Source organism: Musca domestica, unplaced genomic scaffold, assembly GCF_030504385.1.
Source record: "Musca domestica strain aabys unplaced genomic scaffold, Musca_domestica.polishedcontigs.V.1.1 7, whole genome shotgun sequence".
Taxonomy (NCBI): Eukaryota; Metazoa; Arthropoda; class Insecta; order Diptera; family Muscidae; genus Musca; species Musca domestica.
In genome coordinates this window covers 11,323,735-11,349,003 of record NW_026712383.1, presented here as the reverse complement: position 1 = coordinate 11,349,003, position 25,269 = coordinate 11,323,735, and the positions used below count along the sequence as shown (strand labels likewise).

At 37.3% G+C, this 25,269-nt stretch overlaps 2 protein-coding genes across 3 annotated transcripts; one reads left to right on the top strand and one right to left on the bottom strand.

Annotated features, from left to right (window-relative positions):
* Window positions 1-718: 718 nt before the first annotated feature.
* Window positions 719-5,057, top strand: LOC131806030 (transmembrane protein 138). Its single transcript, XM_059129900.1, has 4 exons — window positions 719-1,045; window positions 1,129-1,201; window positions 1,269-1,440; window positions 4,809-5,057. The coding sequence occupies exons 1-4, from the start codon at window positions 912-914 to the stop codon at window positions 4,916-4,918; spliced, it is 489 nt and encodes a 162-aa protein (XP_058985883.1). The 5' UTR covers window positions 719-911; the 3' UTR covers window positions 4,919-5,057.
* A 412-nt stretch (window positions 5,058-5,469) lies between these two features.
* Window positions 5,470-21,629, bottom strand: LOC101890827 (uncharacterized). Of its 2 annotated transcripts, XM_005181839.4 has the most exons (11): window positions 21,343-21,629; window positions 20,780-21,243; window positions 14,965-16,815; window positions 11,437-11,557; window positions 11,141-11,276; window positions 10,944-11,073; window positions 10,681-10,875; window positions 10,415-10,480; window positions 9,347-9,973; window positions 6,064-6,615; window positions 5,470-5,999 (listed from the first exon to the last, which is right to left on the bottom strand). In XM_005181839.4, the coding sequence occupies exons 2-11, from the start codon at window positions 20,868-20,870 to the stop codon at window positions 5,539-5,541; spliced, it is 4,230 nt and encodes a 1,409-aa protein (XP_005181896.2). In that variant the 5' UTR covers window positions 20,871-21,243; window positions 21,343-21,629; the 3' UTR covers window positions 5,470-5,538. The 2 variants fall into 2 exon arrangements, with proteins under 2 accessions (XP_005181896.2, XP_005181897.2); XM_005181840.4 differs by lacking the exon at window positions 10,415-10,480.
* Between the last annotated feature and the right edge of the window lie 3,640 nt (window positions 21,630-25,269).

The following is a 25,269-nucleotide window of genomic DNA, read 5'->3' as shown; positions in this document are numbered from 1 at the left end:
CTGTGCGGAACATTGTATATATAGGTCCACGTTTCCATATGGCCCGTATATGAAGGTACCTCCCGATATTCGGTGTTTTGATGACTTTTGCCACATTTTCAATAGATTTGTCTAAAAAAGGTGTTTGTAGTTCGTAATTGGTTGTAGCTCCGATGCACGTTTTCGTCTAGTCCCCGTATAACGGTACCTCCCTATATTCGATATTTTGATGATTTTTGCCACATTTTTCCACGGATTTGTCTAAGAATTGGTATATAGCCCCCGTATAACGTTACCTCCTGACTTTCGTTGTTTTGATGATTTTTGCACCTTTTCCACGGATTTGTCTAAAAATTGCTATTTGTAGTTCATAAGGGTTCTAGCTCAGGTGGCAGAACATTAAATATCTAGGTCGTCGTTTTCCTATAATTTAAGCCACATTTTCTCACAGATTTGTGTGAAATTTGGTATTTGTAATTCATAATGGGTTCTACAACCGGCGTTAAAACATTGCCCATATTGGTCCTTGTCATCCTAGTCACATTAACCTACGAAGTTAAAGTGGAACACGTTTGAATCCAGATACTTTTGCATATAATTTTTTCCTAACCCAATAGTGAAGTGAATTTGGCAATTATTAATCACTTTCTAATTTTCCTTTCCTACTGTTACTACTGTTACTTTGTAATTACATTCAATATCAAGTTATATTACGACATATTATTTTGAACCACGCTTGTATTTACAACTTCAAAAAGCGCATGCGCGTAAAATATCCTTTGGCAAATGTCGCTTCCTTACTTCACTGTTCCTTCAAGTAAATGTCAAGTGTTTGGTAATAGCTGTTCATAACATTGACGTCATAACCGTGGGACAATAATAAAATTTCTTTAAATTTCGAGTGAAAACAAAACGGAAAACCAAAACAAAATATGAAATTAACATTGACACGTTATCGTATCCTTTTGGGTCTGCAATTCTCCTTACTTATTGCCGATTTATTTTTTAATACATTTGCCCATTTGTTGTTGCCGCAAAAGTTACAATTGACTATATTGTTGTTTGTGTAAGTGCATTATGCGTGTGGATTTTGGAGCACAGGATGTTATGTGAGGAAAAGTATTGATTGTTATTTTTGTATATTTTCAGGACAAAGGACTTGTTTATAATATGTGAATATTTGTTCTTTACATTCGCTGTCCATGCCACCTGTGTCTATGAGGTATGAAGAGAATAACAGAATTTTTATCAGTCTTTAGTTGATATATTTAATTCCGTATTACTTTCAGGTTGGAGCCACTCATGTCATTCTCAGGAATTGTAAATTCTTCCTGTTTACAATTCTTTTATATTTTTTATTGTCGGTTTCGCAACATTTCTGGTTCGTCTACCATGCCTTGTGGTATCCCATGTCGGATTGGTCATCAACCATGAAGGCTTTATCATTTGTTCAAAGAACAGGTAAGATATATTTCAGTATATACATTATTTTGTTCGCCAACCAGATTTTCAACCGAATCAGAAGATAAATGTGACGAGGATTATCAAAATACGGAATATCGGTAGGCACCGTTATATGTGCGCTATAGAAAAACATGGACCTAGATATTCAATGTTCTACAACCGCAGCGAGAACCCAATTTTCAGACAAATTCGTGAAAAAATGTAACAAAAATGAAAATGTACCATTATATGAGGGCTATACGAATGCGTGGACCTATACATACAATGTTCCGCCACCGGAGCTAGAACCCAATATGATCTTCAAATACCAATTTTTAAACAAATTCGTGAAAGAATCTGCAAAAATCACCAAAATACGGAATATCCGGCGTACCGTTATGTGAGGACTACACGAAAACATGGACTTATACATACAATGTTTCGCCACCGGTGCTAGAACCCATTATGACCTACAAATACCAATTTTTATACAAATTCGTGGAACAATGTGGCAAAAATCATAAAAATACGGAATATCGGGGGCACACTTATATGGGGGCTATATGAAAACGTGGACTTATACATACAATGTTCCACCATCGGAGTTAGATCCCATTATATCCTACAAATACCAATTTTGAGACAAATCCGTGGAAAAATGTGCCAAAATACCGAATATTGGGATGCACCGTTATATGGAGGCTATGCGAAAACGTGGATCTATACATACTATGTTCCACCCATTGCGAACTACAAATACCAATTTTTAGACAAATCCGTGGAAAATGTGGCAAAAATCGTTAAAATACCGAATATCGGGAGGTATCGTTATATGGGGGCTATACGAAAACGTGGAGCTATACATACAATGTTTCGGCACCGAAGCTTGAACTCATTATGACCTACAAATACCAAGATTTTGACAAATCCGTGAAAAAATGTGGCGAAAATCACCAAAATAACGAATATCGGGAGGTACCATTATATGGCGACTATACCAAAACGTAAACTGATATATCTTAATACCAACCATCCTAGACACAAAGCAAATTGTTGTGCCAAAGCTCTACGTCAAATAATGTGGGCTATATCGTGATTTCAACAGACAGCACTTATTATCCGATTGAGATGAAATGTTGGCCCAAGGACGAACGCTATTCAAATTTAGGAAAATCGGTTCAGATATAGCTATAGCACCCATACAGGGCGCGATAAAAAAGTGCAACAAAGTCAAACGCCATAATTTTTAAATTTTATTTAACAACAAGAATGTCGGAAATAGCATCACATTTTAGAATAAGTTTAGATTTGTTCGAATTGGTAACCTTTGGCACGATTTATGGCCTTCAAACGTCCAATGAAACCGTCACACGCTGGCCCAATGTCGATCTGCGGTATTTTGCCCCATTCCCTGCGAAGCGCTTGCTTCAGGTAATCGACACTTTGGTAATTTTTAGTGCCAACCTTGCTTTCCAAAATACTCCAGAAACAATAGTCCAATGGATTCGGAGAGGTATCCGGAGAGGAACCTCATATTGTAACCATTCTTGGGTAGCGCGTGCCGAGTCCTTTTGGAATGTCCAAGGTCTGCGGCCAAAATGTTTGCGTGCTCAAGGCTTTAATACACCCTCCAGAATATTTTCGCGATAATATTCGGCATTTATTCTGGTGACACGGTCGAATGCCGAATGGAATATTGCGATATGTTCAGCTCACGAGCCATTTTTCAGCCACTGCGACGCGGGTTTCGATCAAGTCGCTTCTTTACTTTTTTAACCAAATTCTGTTGATGTTGCTGTTTGCTTCCGTCCACTTCCTTGACGTCGGGCTACGCTACCAGTATCACGGTAACGAGCGATGGCAAGAGACACAAAAGATTTATTCACATTTAAATGCTGGAGTGCTCTAACGATAGCCACTTGTGGTTTTCCAGTCAAATATGAAGACGCTTGCATTCTATCACAAATAATTTTTTTTCTGGAAAATTGTCATCAAATTAAAATTAAGACAAATTAAGTTTGTCATTCCGTTTGTAACACCTCGAAATATACATTTTAGACCCCACAAGGTATATATATTCTTGATCAGCATAAAATTCTATGCGATGTCTGTACGGCTGTCAGAGTATCCATCTGTGGAAATCACTCTAGCTTCTGAACGAAATTAAGTAGATTGATAACATTTTACTCAAATGTATATTATGTCTGCAGTACTTTTGGTATTGAAAATGGGCCATGTTGGTCCACGTTTTTGTATAGCCCTCATATTCGGTATTTTGATGATTTTTGCGACATTATTCACCGGAATTGTTTCAAATTTGGTATTTGAAGTTCGTAATGGATACTACAGTCTATGACAGAAAATTGTCTGTGCAGGTCCACGTCTTCGTATAGCCCCCATATAACGGTTTCTCCCGATTTTCGGTACTTTATTGATTTTAGCGACATTCATCACCGGAATTGTTTCAAATTTGGTATTTGAAGTTCGTAATGGATACTGGAGCCTAAGGCAGAAAATTGTCTGTGCAGGTCCACGTCTTCGTATAGCATCTATGTAACGTTACCTCCGGATATTCGGTATTTTGATGATTTTAGCGACATTATTCACCGGAATTGTTTCAAATTTGGTATTTGAAGTTCGTAATGGATACTACAGCCTAAGGCCGAAAATTGTTTGTGCAGATCCACATTTTGGTATAGACCCCATATAACGGTACCTCCGGATATTCGGTACTTTGTTGATTTTAGCGACATTATTCACCGGAATTGTTTCAAATATGGTATTTGAAGTTCGTAATGGATACTACAGCCTAAGGCAGAAAATTGTCTATGCAGGTACACGCCTTTGTATAGCCCCTATATAATAGTACCTCCCTATATTGATGATTTTAGCTACATTATTCGCCGATTTATTTTTTTCAAGTTTTGCATTTGAATATTGTAATGGCGTATGACAAAAATTGCCTATATAGGTCCACGTCGTCGTTTAGACCCCCACATTCGTTCCAACTTACAGCTTTTTTACTTGTTTTTATTACAATCCATCTCGAAGTGATATCGAGCACTCTATAGCAAATTAAAATGTGTCCGTCAAATTTAATGGAAATCGATTCAGAATTGGAATTGACCTCCCAAATGAAACCAAAAAAAAAAAAAAAAAAAAAAAAATGAAAAACTTATCTAAAGCCAAATGCTGATAGGTGGTACGATCTGCTTCAAAAAAATTATGTTATTACGGGAGCTCTTCTAAATATGCATAGTGGTGTAGGGTATCATATATTCTGCCCCGCCCTTCTCTTCTGGTTTGGTTATAGATTTTGTAAAAAGCCTTTTCCCCAATTGTTTGCTCCCCACTTTACCTTTCTTCTTCTTCTCTTTCTCTTGCAGTTTCATTTTTCTATTATTACACCTACAAACGTACAGCCCTGACCATATCCGATCCAAGATATTATGAGGAAAATATTGACTGGATTGCCGAACAGTTAAGTGATAAATAAAGTGGTGGACGAGTTGTGTGGATTTAAAAAATCTAAACATGTAGTAATAAAATTGAATACAATTGTAAGTTAAGGAAATGTGTGAAAAAAAAAACCAAGAAAACAATAAATAAATAATAATTATATGTTTATGTTGTTACGTTAAAAGAGTTTGGATTTCTTTATATATATTCCTTTTTTCATTTATTTACATTTTTAAAAAAAAGTTTGGCAATAGTATATATATAAACTAATATTGCAGATATACATATTTATATGGTCGTTATATGTTCAACAGTTCTTTTTCAATAATATTTTGTCGAGCCCCGTTGGACAGACATTGATTTATTCTTAATTATAATAATAAAAAAAACATAAAGGTATGATAGATATGTAGGGGCTTAATTGGCACCAAAAATACATTGCAAATAAAACGGGAAGAGACAAACAAGATTATGACTAATTTTAAGAAAATTTATATGGACATTTTTCCATTTATCCTAAGCCAATTGGGTTAAAAAATTAACTAAAAAGTGTATAATTTTGTTTGGAATTCCTTAATGTTAAATTAGTATGTTTTCTACAATAATGTCAATTTTTTGAAAGGTTTCTTAAAAGATTTTTTTTTGATTTTTTGCTTTTCATGCACTTATTAAAGGTACACCAAATAGTTTTTCCCACGATTGATTTATGGCATTTAGACAGGTATTGGCATTTTCTGCCGTTTCAAATGTACACTTCCAGAGTTCACATTTGTCTTGGGTCTCATCGAGGAAATTGATGATAAACACATTATCGCTGCAATGTTCGACCTCAACTAAATTCGACATGAATTGAGTGACACACAATTCCAGGTCTTCGCTGCCATGGTCGCTGCTGGACGACAGCCAGCCAACTTTGGTCGAACTTAAATATAAACGGGAATCTGTGGTGAGCAGACAACAAATGCTAAACGAACGTTTGGCATTTTCACATGTTATCTCACAGCCATTTAGCACCGAGCACATATTCAATTGTTCATCCATTACGGCTGTATTGAGTCGCTTGAGTATTAGCTCATTGGGTTGGTATTGTAGATCACAGTTTGGAGGTAAGGAATTATCTGAAAAAAAGACGAAATTTATAAATACCAAATATATATACCATTCTAAAATATCTCCACTTACTTGCAAAGAACAACATCAACGAATCCGTTCTCAAGATGTCCTGCAGCAGCAACAAAAATCCACCCCAATCCCGCAAAAGAAAATGCAACCCGATTTTCCATGGCAGCAATTGGATACTCTCCAAACGATCCACTGTACAGCTAACAATGGGCCTCAACCACTTGGCAACATCATCGTTTTCTTCAGCGTAACTTTGCATTACATATAATTTACAATTTGACATTACCACACAGCCATCGCTCAATTGTTTCGTATTCTCATTGTAAATACGACCCTTGACAATCCACTTGAAATGTTCATCTTTCTCTTCGAATTTCGTTTGATAGAAATATAATTTTAAACGATGATCGATATAATTAAAATCGGTATAATTGAATTTGAAAGCTCTTGAATTAAGATCTGGATTTGCTGCTGTTGTTTTTGTTGTCGATGATATAGCTGTTGTTGTTGCAGTTTGTGGTATTACCGTTCCCGATTTAATATTGGATAGTTTTTCGGTATCAATGAGTTTTTTGGAACTGCTCATAAGTATGCTCGTCGATTGCATTAAGGCTGTAATGAAAGGAATTAGAATGTGAGATTATTTTGGACAAAAAATGTACGGGAGGCTCAGACTCTATCTATATTAACAGTGTGAGATGAAAAAACTGCAACCAACTTCAGACTGCTGTCATTTCTAAGCCACTAAGTCCAACAGCTCTTAAAATTATTCCAGTGACAGCTCATTATATTGTTTACAAGCGTACAAACGCATTTTGGTGAGAATTTTCCAGAAAAAAAGTTATTCGTGATGGAATTTAAGCGTGATAGCGTGATGTCTTTATATTTGGCTGGAAAACCACAAGTGGCTATCGTTAAAACACTGCAGCATTTAAATGTGAATAAATCTTTTGTGTCTCCTACCATCGCTCGTTGCCGTGATACTGGTAGCGTAAACCGACGTCAAGGAAGTGCACGGAAGAAAACAGCAACATCAGCAGAAATGGTTCGAAAAGTAAAGAAGCGACTTGATCGAAACCCGCGTAGCAGTGGCCGAAAAATTGTTTGTGAGCTGGACATATTGCAATATTCCATTCGGCAAATATTGAAAAATGAGTTCGGGTAAAGCCATCGAAATTCCAAAAAAGTTCAAAAACTTACACCGCAACAGAAAAAAAATAGACTCAAAAAAAGCTAAAGAGTTGCATCGCTTGGCCGAAAGTAGTGAACTGCCGCATTTGGTTTTCTCCGATGTGAAAACATTCGTTGTCCAGCAGTTTCGTGTTTACTTGCCAAAGAGGTCACCTGAAATGTGCACTGAACTCAAGCAACAGCCATTGTGATGCTGTGGGCCGCCATAACAGCCGATGGTCTCTCTCCGCTCGTATTAATCGACCGTGGCATCAGTATAAATGCCGAATATTATCAGGAAAATATTCTGGAGGCTGTATTAAAGTCTTGGGCACGCAAACATTTTGCCCGCAGACCTTGGACATTTCAACAGGACTTAGCACCATCGCACTCAGCACGCGCCACCCCAGAATGGTAACAAAATGAGGTTCCTCGCTTCATTTGCAGCGCACAATGGCTACCAAGATCAATCAATCCCCCAAATTATCACGAATATGGGACAACTCAGACTGAGTCAGGATAGCAGCCTCGACCTAAAGTAAAGGTATGACTCCTGTGGGATATGCTACGCTCGATAATCAGACTAGACCTTAATCGTCGGCAAATATTGAAAAACCCTTGCTTTCAAGGCTGGAGGCACAAATTGACGCTTCCATTGATAAAATTACACCAAAATTGCCAAATCGAAGAAAGTAAGGGACAAAAAGGCTAACCTGTAGAGGTCCCAAAAGAGAGAGACGACTGCGGAAAACAGATTTTCATCTGGAAAGTATTTATCGAAGGATACATTACCTATAAGTTTCTCAGAAGGTAATTAAGGCTTAAAGATGACGTGAATACTACGAGAACCCATGCATCGGCCTTCCGTCAAGGGATGACTCCTGTGGGAGATGCTAGGCACGACAATCAGATTAGTCCTTGTGGGCCAAAAACTGTATCGTCGGAAAATATTGAAAAAACCTTGCTTTTAAGGCTGGAGGCACTCGAGCTTCTATTGATAGGTTGATTTGGAGGAACTATTCTAACTGACGTTAAGGGAAATTTTTATAGGCAGAATCCTCAAATATAAAACAGTGGTAAAACCTGTCTAGGTCACAAAAAGATCGACGATTGCGGAAAGCTCCTGTTCATCTGGAATGTTGTTATCGAAGTTGGTATCTTTTCAGAACGCATCAAAGCCTGCGAAACAGGAGGTACCACACTCTAATTTAAACGAAGGTAAGGTACCGGTTAGGCGTGCCGAAACGCAGACCCCTACGAAGGCTGCGGGAAAGAAGAACAAACCGAAGCCTTCCTCAAAATCGATTCAGCCGAACTCACAGGGAGTACTATGTCAACTGATACTAAAGAAGGCACCCTGTTGCCGTTCTTAGGACGGCCTTCTGGCAGGACTGAATGCACATCGATTGCATAGCGCTTACTAATTTTGGCGAAGCACACTTGAGCCGCATAGTTTACCACCGACCGACCTATCGAGTTGTAAGAGATCATCAAGGTTTCTTCGTCCCCATGTACTGTCGGAGACCAGAGACTTGAGAACCCTGTTTCTACTTCTATTCTTGTCGCAGATAGCTGTGATATGAGCGGACGACTTAAAGAGTCAATCGAATATGACCCTAAGACACCCTGAAGGCGTGAAATGCCAGCAAGGTGGACGTTAAACTGTTTCGGAGATATCACCTCAGCTTGTGGAACTCCTTGTTTCACTCTGCTGCAAAATCTAAAAACGTGAATTGTGAGAGTATCTCCTCGGTTGGGAGAGATCGTACATGGTGAATGATCCTCCTCTAAGCCCTGTCACTCTCGGTGTGCTCTATAAATTACCGGTAAAAACAACTTAAGAGCCTCTCCTGTTACTCCGTATCTGTCACTCCTACGCCGTTAAATGAGACAGATACCCGATCATCCCTTTTTCCAGGATTCGAGAGCGTTTTAACCGTTGTCACAGTCCGGTACTGATATTGCAATGCTTCTGATGTTCTAGCCACTACAAGTGTTAATCGCATCTGCGACAGCATCAGTATTGATGCCACTTGGAAATGCCTGATAGGCTTCTTAATCTAAAAGCTCTTTTTACGACCGAATTCCTTCGTTCCCTTGACTGTTATTGTAAGCAATTTTGACTGTACTTGAATTCGGAAAGGATTTGTATGGAATAAAAACAACTACTTACCACCAAACACCGATAATCCATCACTGCTGCTATCATCCTTTTTCGGTTCCACAACATTCCCGCTATGCTCCTTCGCTTCGTGCTGCAAAAACTGATTGTTCAACTCTGCCACTTTTCCCTGCTGTTCATAGGCTGTACATATGCTATCCGTTACCGAACCGGATGAACTACTCTCTGTTAGATTTTGTTGCACTAATGTTGATGTTGAAGTTTTTTTCGTTTTTGCGCCATCTTTTTCTTCGCCCTGTTTTTCTTGGTCTTTGGTAGCTGTCATCGTTTCAGGATATTCTTCCGGTTTATCTTTGCGTGCATAATTAATCATATTATCAAATTCACGTTCCAAAAATGTTTGTGTATAACTCTGATCATCGATTGTCTCTAGATTTGGTATGTGTGAGATGCGTCTTTCTTCGGATGTTTTACGACTGGCAAATTGATCGAGAACTTCAATGCTAGATTGACTCGGATTGGATATGATGTCAATGTCACTTTCACCGTTTGTCTTAAAATCTAAATCACGATCTGTATTACTGCTGCCCACCAGGGATTGATTTGAATTAAACGAGCTTTCCGAGTTGGTTGTGGTGATTTTCGAGCACGATGATTCGTTGAGAGATGTGGCTGAACCTATGGGGGAAGGAGAAAACGAATTAAAATGGTATGTGTATTTTAAGTGACTTAATTGAAACGACAAGTCAAAACTATTGCAAGTTTTAGTTAAAACAATTCTTTCTGCTCGTTTACAGAACCTGCAGGAATCTACTATTTTAGCATTTTTTTGATATCATAAAGGAAATTCGGTTATTGTAGAATATAGTTTTTACATTCTTGCATTTCTGAAACAGACCATTCCTTTCCCAATCAGTTTAGTTTTGACTTATCATTCTCTTTATAAAGAAACATTGGTTTGTTAGTAATAACCAAAGGAAATTCTATATGCAAAAGCAAGATAAACATTCTAGGTTTTATGCCAATCGAATTCTTTTTCTTTTTGGAATTCAAATCAAGCCAATGCTTCTTTCTTTTTTGCATTATATAAATACATATCAGTAGTAAAGTGATATTAACTTTTTAGAGGTTGTTTCAGTTGTGTTGCTTGCAGTGAATTAGTTGAAAGCCTTGTTTTGCCTTTACCTTAGAACACCATTTCAGATTGGTTTTTAGAAAAAGATAAACAAAATAAAAAAAGGAAAGAAAAAACCAACATAAAAACCAAATAGCATACAAGAGATAAAGAAAATTTTTCAAGTTAGTTAAACAAAATTAAAATAAATGCATGCTTAGTATTGAATTGCAGTGAATAAAGATATTAACTCGTCCAATTTGCGACATACCAATGCTGTTTGTATCATCGGCCACTTCTATGCTGGCAACATCCTCTACATTTAAAGGTACAATGCTTGTGGGTAGTTCCTCCACAATTGAGGCAGGCGATAGTTTGTCCATTAAAATGTTGGTCTTTTCCAATGATTTGGGTATAACATGGATTTCGGCCACAAAACATGATTTACAATCAGGACAGCGGACTTCTGCAAAGTTACAATCAAATATTAATTAAATGTCAGATTATTTATTGGATTTCCTAATAAATACTTACCCATATTTGGTATTTTATTTTTAATTTCTTGTGAAAACTGGCAATTGCAGTTGACACAGCGATAAATGGTTTGATTCATTTCGCTTAAATCCCTTTGAGATAATATATCACGTAGCTTTTTCTCCAGTTCCTAAAAAAAGAAAACATTTTTAAATTATAATCTCAAAATTGGTGATTTCTGATTCTCTCGTTCATACCTGGCACAAATCTTCCTCCACTGTATAGATACGTTCTTGTTTATCCACTTTAACGGTGTCGAAATTCAATCGTATTGTATTTGATTTAATGCGATCACAAGATTCGAGAATTTTTAAACTCCATTTGTTTTTTGTTCTGCAAATTATGAAAAATTAATAAATATCCACAATTAGTCGGTATCCAAACAAAAAATTAAGAATTTGGGATTGAGGGATGTAGAAACAATGACATTTATTTTATACATTTCCCTCCAACTCAAAACATTGCCATGCACTCAACAGGTGGGTATACTTACTTTTCCGTCAGAGGATCCCGTTCTCTTAAGAAGTTCGATGATTTTGTTAAAAATATGGCCTCATTATGTTTTGATGTGTCATAGACTATGTACGTTTCTTCATCATCTTCACGCTCGGAAACTGAAAATATACAATATGGGAATTTTTTATTAGAGTTCGAATTTAGTTGATGTTGGGTATAATATTGGCAGCTTGAAGTAAGATAAGGTTTGATCCAGCAACCTCAGTAAATATACTTTAAATTAACATTTGTTTTTGGAAGGGATAACCAAGGGAAAGGTTCAATTAACTTGTTTCCTACAATATTATTTTACAGACAGATAGATGAAAAAAACTGCAACAAACTTCAAACTGCTGTCATTTCTAAGCCACTCGTCCGACAGTTGTTAAAATTATTCCAGTGACAGCTCATTATATTGTTTACAAGAAAAAAAATTATTCGTGATGGAATTCAAACGGGATAGTTTGATTTCTTTATATTGGGCTGGAAAAACACAAGTGGCTATCGTTAGAGCACTCCAGCATTTAAATATAAATAAATCTTTTGTGTCTCGTACCATCGCTCATTACCGTGATACTGGTAGCGTAGTCCGACATCAAGGAAGTGGGCGAAAAAAAAACAGCAACATCAGCAGAAAGAAAAGTAAAGAAACGACTTGATCGAAACCCGCGTCTCGGTGGCCGAAAAATGCCACGTGAACTGAACATATCGCAATATTCCATTCAGCAAATATTGAAAGATGAGCTTGGGGTAAAGACATTGAAATTCCAAAAAGTTGCAAGAACTTACACCAGAACAGGAAAAAAAATAGACTCAAAGGAGCTAAAGAGTAGCTTTGCTTGGCCGAAAGTGGTGAACTGCCGAATTTGGTTTTCTCCGATGAGAAAACATTCGTTGTCCAGCAGTTTGTAAACAAACCAAATGATCGTGTTTACATGCCAAAGAAGTCAGCTGGAAATGTGCACCTTCGGTTGGCCACCAGAACTCAAGCACCGGCCATGGTGATGGTGTGGGCTGCCATAACAGCTGACGGTCGCTCTATGCCCGTATTAATCGACCGTGGCATCAGAATAAATGCCGAATATTATCGCGAAAATATTCTGGAGGGTGTATTAAAGCCTGGGGCACGCAAACATTTTGGCCGCAGACCTTGGACATTCCAACAGGACTCAGCACCATCGCACTTAGCACGCACCACCCCAGAATTGTTACAAAATTAAAGTTTCTCGCTTCATTTCCAGCTCACAATGGCCACCAAAATCTCCGGATACCAACCCGTTGAACTATTGTGTCTGGAGTATTTCGGAAAGGAAGGTTGGCACTAAAAAATACCAAAGTACCGATCACCTCAAGCAAGCGCTTCACTGGGAATGGCCCAACATACCGCAGAGCAACATTCGGGCAGCGTGTGATGGCTTCATAGGCCGTTTGAAGGCCATAATTCGTGCCAAAGGTGACCAATTCGAATAAATCTAAACTTATTCTAAAATTTGATGCTATTTCCGACATTTTTGGGTCTGTCGGTACAAACATGTTTGGGTATTATAAACGGAGGCATCTCAATCACCGTTTGGTAGATAGACCCATACATGTAAGGAAAGACATTAATGATCTAGAGAAGAGGTTAGCCTCTAGATCAACAGGACTATCAAACAGGACTGAATGGCATTCACCGTACCACATGACCACGAGGAGAAACTTTCCACGTTTCCTAGTAAACTTAGCGACTGTATTCTTGTGGAGTAATATCAATACATGTTACGTGTAGCTTTCCGCTAATCAGACTCTAACTCTAAATTTAAAAAATCAGCTACCCTCACAGGCTTTAGCCATAGATCTTCAGGAGTGTTTTGGATGGGTTTGGTAGGATAACAGAAAAGATGCAGTGTATCATTTAGTTCTGCACATTCTTAAAACGATAGCTCTATCATGCGCGCAATTGGGCCAAAACTTAAAACTCGCTCAAACCTGCCTGAAAGGCTTCATGATCTAGAGGTTCTATCCTATATCGTTGGACCTCCCTCTCTAGATCATGCAGGTCCTTCCTGACACGCATGGTTCGGGGAGTTGTAGTTCTATCCACCATGGACATTAGTGCAAGCTGTAATTTTGATTGACCTTGGTTCCCTTCAATGCTGCGATCAAAATATTCCTCCGATTCATAAATTCAATTATCCCATCTATATTACCTCCATTGCAATTGAATAGGAGGAATGATGCACAATCTAAAATAGGAACAGCAACATTTGGACCAGTCAGAGAGAGAGATACGAGAAACCATGGAAACGGAAAGGTCATAGACAAAAACCATCATATACAAAAACCAACATCGAGTACTTAGCGGATAGAAGCTACAAGGTATTTGAAAAGGGGTTGTTGCATGAACTTCAATGGGGGCTTCCGGATGGGGAGATTGGTCTTCGTCTGAGACACGGGAGTAATCCGTGTTTACGGGAAAAGGGGGTGGCCACAGTTCAGAAAAGGGGGAAATTGTTAAAGATGAGCGGTATATGGAGGAATCCACTGGTGGGCATAAACCCTTATTTGGGGGTGGTAAGTTGGATCTGCACCCCAGGGCTGTGAATGTTCTCAGCTTTTCAAATGTAGTTAACAATTAAATTCTTGTGTTGATAGTCTGTAATAAAAATAGTTGGCTTGAGCGTTCAAAGTTACTTCTCGCTTGCTAGACTTGCCAACTATGATTATTCGTGCCTGCAAGAGAGTGGGTTAATATAAAAAGTAACTTACTAAATGCAATGACCATTTAAGGGAACGCATGGAAGAGAACAAAAAAATGTAACATAAAGAGTAGCAATGAAAATAGATGACAGTAAGGCAGGAAAGGGGTATGAAAAAAGATTAGAATTTTCGAATATGAAAGGGTAAACTCCATTTTAATTTTAAGCAAAGAAATTTAGGTTGAGAGTGCAAATAGGGTGATTTTGGCGCAATGACTCAAGAGACAAGTATGTAAAAATATGGCGTTTTAGCTTGGGAAGAGATATGGGGCTTTGTAATAAAAATTGGACGGATGTTATAAGCCTAGGTTGGGAGGGCCAGTGTGAGACAGATTCACCAAGTCTCTAGTGCAGAAAGGGGTTTGTGATTTTGAGTAAAGTAATACCTTTTTTTTTGTTCAGGTTCAAAGGGGACTGAGTGGGTTGGAACTCTACCTGAGTTGCACTGAGCAGCCGAACAGCTCGTCCCAAATTCTTCACAGGATAGAACCATAACAGAGTTTTTGTTGGATCATAGAATATTCTTTTTGAAATCTATATTTCTAGTAAATCAAAAACCCAATTAGAATCCTAAAAACACAAACTACAAAATCAAGAGCATTTTGTATCTACGACAATAATGGTCGGCAGATGTCCAGGATTCTGAGAAAAACTTTACGAATATACATCGGAATTTCTTAGGGGTTTTGGGAATTGCCAGGAAAACCCTCAGCCAACAAGGTGAACTAAAGAACCTGGCACTCTTGCGAAAATAACGTTTGTATGCATTAATACATCACTATACTTACATTGTTCCAAATCATCATTATCTGTCCGTGAATAGACATATTTCAAATGATCATCTTCGTCTTCACCTTCTTCCACCTTCTCAGCATCGTTATTTTCCTCATTTTCAGATTTTCTTTCCGCAATTGTATTTTCATTATCTGAATCTTCAAAGGGATTTCCCTGTTTACTTTCATCCAAAGATTTGTATAAGGTCTGTTCTTTGCCATTATTGTTAATCAAAGTTTGCGTTTGATCTAAACTTTTGTATAGCGAAGAATCACTTGTTTCCGACTGGGTTTTAATGGGTGATAACATTAATTGAGACATTGTATTGTCTAAGGTATTGTTGGTGGGTGTTGAGGTCATCGTTGTTGTTGCTGTTGTCCCTGATGCTGCCGCTGCTGAAATTTGTAGGTTATTTGTGGCTGCAAAATCTCCCGAAACATCTTTAATGTATTCTTTAAACATTGCACGGGATTTTTGTCTTTCTAGGTCAATATCTACTACTTGGCTCGATGGAGAGTTATTCATTATTTCTGCATTGCCAGAATGCAGCCATTCATTGCCATATTTTTCTCTTAGCTCAACAATTTGTCGTTTGGTTTCCAAATGTTCCTTGCAAGTTTCTTCGGGTATAACACTTTTATTTTTAACCAAACTAATTACAGAACTTTGCATAGCATCTTCTGCTGCTTCACCATTATTGCCGAGTTCCGGCTCCTGTGCGAAATCTTCAATTTCTACACAACGCACTTTGGAAGACTTTTTCTTTTGTTTAACTACAATTTCATTACAATTAGCTTCAGATTCGGAGGAATTATCCGTAGTTAACTTGAAGGAAATCAATGAACCCACACTGGAGGCGGGAGTATTTGAGCTACGTATTGGTGTTACACCCCCACCATGTGTGGTTGAAATGGAGCTGGAGGATGAGCGCATGGTATAACGATTTAATGCTCCCACCTGCCGCAGTTGATGAGTGCCAGTCAGGGATTTTTCCCCCTTCGATAGGGTTTCAAAATCCAAAACAAATTTTACCGTCGAACAATTCTTGTGCAAATACTGACATGTGGCCAAACGATGTTTGGGATGACAGTGTAGCGGATTGCCAAAGAGATTGAGAAACTTCAATGTAATTAAAGCACTTAGCGGCAATAGGTAAGTGTGGTCCAACAGGAAATTGTCAGATAAGTCCAAATCGGTTAAGGCATCCAATTTGACAATACCCATCAGGTCTTCCAGCAAATTATTGCTCATATTCAGGGACTGCAAACGTTTACAGGCATCCATGTGAAACTGGGGTATTTGCGTAAGACGATTAAAACTCAAATCCAATGTCTTCAAGTGCGGCAACCATTTAATGGCCTTAACTGACTGCAACTTGTTGTGCCTTAGATTTAGATGCTGTAAATATTGGGCAAATTCCAACGATGTGTCAACACATTGTAAATTGTTATAACTAAAGTCGGCATTTTTCAACTCATTCCAAACAAATCCATTCGAATTGTCTCCACCACAATGTGTGATAATATCATCTACTGTTTTAATACTTTTAATACAAATCAAATGTTCCAGCTGGCCGCGCAGACGTTGGATACCAGCCAATTGTTTTATATCGATTTTTTGCACTTCCAATCTCTTGAGGGCACAAAATTTCGATATATCGATTTTGCCATAATATTCATCACCGGGATAATGTACCAGACATAGTAGAGCGGTTTTCTGCACAAAATCATGTATTAATTGTAGATCACGAAAGACCGGCGGCTTGGAATTCATCGGCTTGAGGACTTGAAAATTTTGTACTTCACCCACTTCCAGGGAATCGACGATGAGTGTGAAGGCATCGTTGAGGGCACGCAAAAGGGAACCTGGGAAGAAAGAGAGAGAGAGAAAAATTCGTAATAATTTTAGTCAAATACAGCTTTATGTAACGAAATATAGTTATAAAATATATAGAACATATCCTATATGAATATAGTATTAATATATACCTACAAGTTTTCTATGCCAAAAAGTTATCATAACATGAACAAAAACTTTCAAAAACTGAATCGAAACCTTCAATAGTGTTTAAATCATAAGGTACATAAGGTAAAGGGGCTACATGATATTCCAAATAGGTAAAGTATTTGAAACCTGAAACGCGGAATTGGCTCAAAATTCTAAAAAAGGAGGTTTCTCTATAAGTGTTTTAAGTTGGAGGATGCGCAGCTACACTGGAGGCAGTAGTTTGTTTTTAACACCATTGGTTCATTGTATCCACCCTTGGAAATATTGCTATTTTTCATTTTATCATAGAATATGACCTCACGAATCTTGAAGTAATTACTCGAAAAGGGTGGCCGTTGATTTTGTGGCGGATATTTTCATACTTCTCGCATGGAAGAAGGCTGCAACCTCCGACAGGCACCGACACCACGATCGTAGAGGAGAGCACGGAATTCCGGAAAGGTAATAGGAGATATCGTGCCCAGCTTGGGTAGCCCCTGTTTCACTCTACGGTGTTTGGACTTCTTGTTCTGGAATTCTACGTACGACGGGGTCCACACATCCTTTTTCCCAGAGTTCGAGTGTGACTTAACCGTTACCCACAGATTATATCGGTTTCAATTTTGCTTCAATCTACTTTTCCGACATGTGCTTCTCTTTCCAACTGCTGACCTACACTGTCAGTTCACTGTCTCTGGGATCAGCAGGGTTGGAACGCCAAGGCTTATTCCCTAGTTCTAGCTGGCTCTGCTGGAAATTTGGTCTTATTTCAGGTATTCTACTAGCAAGTATACAGCGAACGGCTGCAGCTTTCATCACAGAGATGGGCATAATGCACTGTATTTTTAGTGCACTAATAATTTCACTATCACTGTTCATGTAGTGGTAGTGCAATTTTTAATTCCACTACCACTAAAGGGTTAGTGGTAGTGAAAAATAAATTGCGCTACCACTAACCCGTTAGTGATATTTAAAAACAAATTGCACTACCACTAAATTTTAGTGGTAGTGAAATTTCAATAGCACTACCACTAAATTTAGTGGTATTTAAAAAAACTTGCACTAAATTAGTGGTATTTCATAAAAAATAGCACTAAATTAGTGCTATTTAGAAAATTAATCAAATTTTATGAATATGTACTATATATTCTGAATTGTTGTTCCCTACTCACTTCAATAAACTTCATTATAGCTGGTATAATACTTATATACATAGTGCTTTTTTTGGGTTCGCTAAAATTTAGTGGTAGTGCAAATTTTTTTTGAAAAGTCACTAAATTTAGTGGTAGTGCTATTAAAATTTCACTACCACTAAAATTTAGTAGTAGTGCAATTTTTTTTTAAATATCACTAAAGGGTTAGTGGTAGTGCAATTTATTTTTCACTACCACTAACCCTTTAGTGATAGTGGAATTAAAAATTGCACTACCACTAATTATTTAATTCTTAGTGCAATAAAAATTTAGTGCAATATGCCCAACCCTGTTTCCTCATGTGTCGGAAAATCATTTCTGCTATCCGAACATCAGAAGAGTGTTCCTCTGAAGCGAAGGTTGGAGAACTCACCGAATTTTGGCAAATAAGCTTAGCCATGATTAAGGAAAATGCTGCGTAAGGAGTAGAAATCGGGCGATCTGCTTATGGAAACGATTGTTGGGAGAAGGTCTGCCCCTGAGAAATGGTGGGATTCCAAGTCAAGTCATTTATCATACCGGGTGACACTATGCTTAAATCGGGCAAACTAAAACCTTCTCTTCTTATTCGGGTAGGGCATCCTCCTTTAATTCGTGCAGTATGTGAACTAATCAATCTACTATGCCAACGCTGAAGGTTGAGTAGTTTTCTGAAGAGAAGGTTCGTGAACTCTCTGAATTCTGGCACTTGAGCTTTTTGGTTAAGGTAAGTGCGGTGCGTTCAGAGGTTATGAAATCGATCTGCTTTTGGAGACGATTATACGGGTTGCCAAATCACGTCTTTTTCAGACAGGGAGTCACTATGGTTAAATTTGACAAACTGTGACCTTCTCCTCTTGTTCGGGCGGGGACATCCTCTTTTAATTCGTGCAGTATGTGGAGCAATCAATCTGCTATGCCAACGCTGATCCACAACATTCCAATATAAATATCCGATGTATAAGAAAGGTTGAGCAGTTCTCTGAAGCGAAGGGGTTGGAACGCCGGGCCTTTTTACCTAGTTCTAGCTGCCTCTGCTGGAAGTTTGGTCTTACTTCAGGTATTCGACCAGCATATAGCGAACAGCTGCAGCTTTGATGATGTCTCGGAAAATCCTTTCTGTTACCCGAACATCTGAAGGGTTGGACAGTTGTCTCCGAATTCTGGCCATTAAGCTTACCCATGGTTAAGGAAAGTGCAGCGTACAGAGAGGAAATCGGGCGACCTGCTTATGGAAACGATTATTTGGAGAAGGTCTGACCCATGAGAAATGGTGGGTTGCCAAGTCTATCATTAATAGACCGGGTGACACTATGCTTAAATCGGGCAAACTGTGACCTTCTCATCTTATTGGGGTGGAGTCATCCTCTTTTAATTCGTGGAGTATGTAGAGCAATCAATTTGCTATGCCAAAGCTGATCCACAATATTCCGAACGGTTGAGCAATTCTCTGAAGGGAAGATTGGTGAGCTCTCTGAACTTTTGGCTATTAAGCTTTTCCATGGTAAGGTAAGTGCGGTGAGTTCGATTATCAGGAGATAGTCTGAGCCAAGACAAATACGGATTGACAGAGACTCACTATGCTTAAATCTGGCAAACTGTGACCTCCTCTCTTTTTCGGGTGGGGTCAACCTATTTTAATTCGTGCAGTTTGTAGAGCAATCAATCTGCTATGCCAACGCTGATCCACATCATCCCGCTGCATCAGAAAGGTTGAGTAGTTCTCTGAAGCCAAGGTTGGTGAACTCTCTGAATTCTGGCTATTGAGCTTTTCCATGGTTATGGTAAGTGCGGTGCGTTCAGAGGTTATGAAATTGATCTGCTTATGGAGACGATTATCGGGCGATGCGTTTGCCAAATCAAGGGGGATACTATGATTATAACTGGCGAACTGTGACATTTTTCTCTTATTTGAATGTGGAACATCTGCTCTGTCACCGATCATCCAAGCTAAGGCAGAACCTGTTTTGGAGAGCGAATTGTGGTAATCAACTGCTACTAAAAATACTAAAATAACTGCTGGGGCGAATATCCCAGACAAAAAACAAGGGAACTGATGAGGATTGGCAGCTCTTTCCGAAACCTGGGTATTCCCTGCCTTACGCTCTGTAAACATTACCACCTTTCTCCACCAATAAACAAACGTTGTTTTTATAAAAACAACAATAATGGGATTAAGCCTGGCTATTTTGCAACAACAAAATATTACTATATACCCGAAAAAACATGCCAGAACTGCTGTAAAAAATATTTATTATTTGAAGTCGTCAAGAAATGAATAAAATTGTATTCCCATATTGATTTGAGATTTGGATATTCTAACCCTTTGTTGTTGTTTAATTGTAAAGTTTTTGTTTTCCCATTTGTTTACATGCATGTATGTATGTGTGTGCGTACACCTGTTACTCATCCGTTTGGACTACGTTTAGAATCAATATAAACAAATAACATCCTAATAAATACAAATCATTTACACAAACAAACAACATACATAGCTCCATTTTCATTTCAATGAATGTAAACTAAATGATAAGAAATTAATTCTATGACCGTTCATATTGATGACAGAGGGGGTATATGTAAAATAACGATCATGTCATGGACACTGTCTACTTTATAAAACCCTCATGTTAAAAAACACTATGTTAGAATATCGAATATATAAAATTACCTGATAAAGTTAATGTCGATTCACAACTTAATATTTTGTCGCCATTATTCCTCAAGAGTTTGGCTAGTTCGGAAATCTTCTGTGGATCCATATTTCATGTAACTCTTGCTCTGCATGTGATGCATGCAAATTGTGTGGTCGTTTTGTTGGAAAATGTATGATTATATCTTTTAGCAAAGCATTGAACAACAATAAACTTATGCAAAATGTCAACAAGCGAAGAAAACAAAATTTGATTGCAGTCTTTGACGTTAATATAGCGCAGCGCACTGCTGGTATTCGATACGAGTTGATATTAGTCTGTGAAGAACATGAATGTGAATTGATCAAATCATGACGCGCGTACAATGTATGGATGGAAAACAAACAAAAGAATCCACAATAACAACCCAATATTTTGAGGGGCAGAGTGGTAAATATTTTGTGGAAATGACCACCAAAAACAAACACACACAAACAATTGTCTGCAAAATAAAAAGAAAGGCAATCATTGAGAAAAAATATTAACAAATATATGTGTGTATAGTTTATCTAGTATAGAAATATATTAAAGAATGTCATACCAATTTTTTACTTGTTTGTTTGTTGGCATCACAATCTGCTGCTGTTGAATGGCCACTTTAAATTTTCACACAATATTTAATGTTTTTCATTTGTATTATTTATCCTACTTTTGGTTTCTTTTGATTGTAATACTCTCACATTTGTTCAATCTTAAATAATTTTAGTTGAAATTGTGCGTAGAATGGACGTTTTGCTAGTTAATACGTTGCATTTGTAATAAATTTGTTTCAGTTTGTTGTTGTTATTGCGTTTGTGTTATTGTTTTTTCTCCACTCTAAATCTACAGCTGTTTTGATTAGGGATATGTAAATCGATATTGTTACAAATCGAATTAAGGTTGCTAGAAACGAATAATCGATAATTTTAATGTCGTCTTATAAATCGATTAATTCGATTTGCAGATTTATTTTTATTGAAAGGGTGCAGAAAAATAGAAGACTTTTTTGAGTGGCTTAACTGATCTGGTAGCTTCATCGTAAGATAACAATGGAAGTGTAGGTTGACTTATTTACATTTTGGCCCTTAATTTATGCATTTTTACCCTACGCTCCTTTGTTCTTTTACGAAGAAGCGCGCTAATAACTTAATAGCATGTTTCCATTGGAAACCGAACAACGTTGTTCGCTCTCAGAATTAGGTACACGAATTAACCCGTTCATACGGCACGATTCGTAATTTATAGTAAAGTAATTCCTTTTTTCAAAAATTTTGTTTGTTGATTTTAATGGGAATTTATACGAAAATACATGAAATTCCCACTAATATGAATAGAAGAAATTATTGTTTTCCTCCCAAAGATTTATTATATCATTAATTTTACAATTTTCATTCAAGTTTTCAACTTTTTGTGTAAATGTTGACATTTTGAACATATTTTTGTGTTTTTCCATTTTTAATTTCTGCTGGAGAGACACTTGTCAAACATTTTTTCTGTCGATAGAAACATTTTGAAAATATTGCCTCTTTTGTTTGCAGTTTTCTGTGGAAAATTTAACTCGTGGACCAAATGCGTACCTCGAATGAGAGAGAAAACAAAATTTACTTTCGTTTGAATGTACATACGCCATTCAACATTGTAGTTTTCATTCATAATTTTCAGTCTTCCCAAAAATTTTTAAATTTCATCAATTTTATCTATTTTTAATTTTTAAATGTCATAATTTATTTTTTCGATAAATGCTCTCATTTGTTAGGGATGGGACATATTTTTTCGTTGTTCTGAGAGTAATTTGATTTGAACAACTTACAAATATGAGTGTTCGCTCAGTAAAATTTGTGTGAAGAATTAAGTTGTTTTTTCATAGTTAAGGGTCAAACAACGAATAGAGAGCGAATCAAGTGTAGTGGAAACGCCACATAAGCCAGTTAAAAAAGCCTATGCATCTGCACCTTAAGGTGGGAATACATATAACGCTTTTTTGACTGACTTAAGTCATCGGCTGGCTCTTTTGTAAAAGAACAAAGGAGAGTAGGTAAGCAAGTATAAATTATGGACCTGAAGTTGAACTGTCAAATTAAAACTGCTTTGCTCTATTACGAAGGGGCCAGCCTATAGCTTAAGTCATTAAAAAAGCTCTTTATGTACTGTACTTTAAACATAAAGCTGGAAATACATAAAGCGCTTATCTGGCTGGCTTAAGTCATCGGCTGGCTTCTTCGTAAATGAACAAAGAAGGTTTAGGTTTACTTAGTTCGATTTTGGCCCTAGGCTCCTTTGTTCATTTCCGAAGAAGCCAGCCGATGACTTAAGCCAGCCAGATAAGCGCTTTATGTATTTCCACCCTAATAATATATTGTCTTTTATACCCTCATGTCAGATCCACAAAGTATATATATTCTTGATCACCGTAAAATTCTAATTCGATTTAGCAATGCACGTCTGTCTGTTGTAATCACGTTATCTTTGGAACGAATTGAGGTAAAAGGCTAAAATCTTTCACACATGTGTATTTTGCCAGTCGGTCCACGTTTTCGTATAGCCCCATATAACGGTACCTCTCAATGTTCGGCATTTTTATGGTTTTAACGACACTATACAACGAAATTGTTTCTAATTTCGTATTGGAAGATCTTAAGCTGGGAATACATAAAGCGCTTATTTGACTGGCTTAAGTCATCGGCTGGCTTCTTCGTAGAACAAAGGAGTTTTAGGTTGACTTAGTTCGCTTTTGACCCTAAGCTCCTTTGTTCATTTCCGAAGAAGCCAGCCGATGACTTAAGCCAGCCAAATAAGCGCTTTATGTATTTCCAGCTTTATGGATATGCATGTCCACGTCTTCGTATAGCCTTCATATAATGATGTATCCCGATATTCGGTATTTTGATGACTTTAGCGACGGTATTCACCATAATTGTTTCAAAGTTGGTATTTGAAGTCCGTAATGGATACTTCAACCCATGACAGAAAATTGTCTATGCAGGTCCACGTCTTCCTATGCAGGTCCACGTCTTCCTATTCGGTATTTTGATGATATTAGCGATACTATTCAACGGAATTGTTTTAAATTTCGTATTTGTAGGTCATTATAGGTACGACAGGCGATTGTGTATGCAGGTTCTTGTCTTCGTACATCAACCATATAATGGTTTTACATTTAACATCTTAATTAGTGGACTAGCCTGCACATTTTCCAGTCTTTGGGAACAATGTTGGTGGTCATTCATATGCCATTTAGGCCATGGTAGAAGAATGGTATTTCAACAGATTTTAAATGTTTCTTCAAAAATAAGTAGATTTGTATATGGTAAGGTAGAGAAAGGTAAGGTAGAGCTAACAGCTGATTACAATTTTTTTCTAAGTGTGCCCGACTTCTGCCAATTTTTTGTATGTATTTAATGTTTTGAAAAATGAAAGAAAATATGTATATATTTTCACAACCAATGATTGGAAGACACATGAATTGCGGCTCGCGCATTAAAGCTTTTAACCAGTATAGCCATGAAATTGATCGACGAATTGGTGATTAAAGTGGACAACACTTCTCACCGGATCAGTAACTCACATTGTAACTCAGAAAGAGACGACATTACCGTTTTATCGATAACTATTAACGGAACACATGACGCAACACTTTCATACCTAAACTGCAGAAAATATATGAGGAAGTCTAATTAATGAGACCTTTGCCTGTAAACACTTGGCTCAAATTGTTGGTTAACACATCCAATAACTGTTCTAGAAATGCAAGAATGTACAACTTTTTACTTCGATAACCGATTTTCCCTTTATAATATCGAAAAAATTGCAAATATAGTAGATTCTTGCAGGTTCTGAAACAGAGCAAGAGTAATCGCCATATGTAAACAATCTATTAAATTCATGTTTATATATACAAAACCCAGTTGAATCCATGGTACAATGAAGAGAAGGTAGGTCAACTTTGAAAAATTTGCAAGTATAGAGGTCTACCTGTTTGGCTTGTAATGTCAGAATTACTATCAAAACAATAAAAAAGCAAACAACTTGTTGCATTGATTTTGAGTAAATAATTTAAAACCGCGAAAACTGAATGAAAAGTCAAAATTTCTCTTCAAAATCATGTTCTATATATCTCTCATGGTTTATTTCGCGACAAAACTGTAGATTTTGTCGATGCATACGTCGCAATAAGCATTTTGAAAACACCCGAATTTGAATATTTTCTGAACAATTTTTTATTATTGAAAAGAATACACACACATAAACAAACGAAGTTGACATATTAAGCCAGAAAAATAAAAAAATTAAAATCATATGGTAGTTCTGCCCTACCTTGAATTCATTGTACCATGGTTGAATCTACTAATTTTTCAACTTTTTTCGATATAATGAAGAGAAAATCGGTTATCGTAGTAAAAACTTAAGCTGGGAATACATAAGGCTGGAAATACATAAAGAGCATATTTGGCTGGCTTAAGTCATCGGCTGGCTTCTTCGTAGATGAACA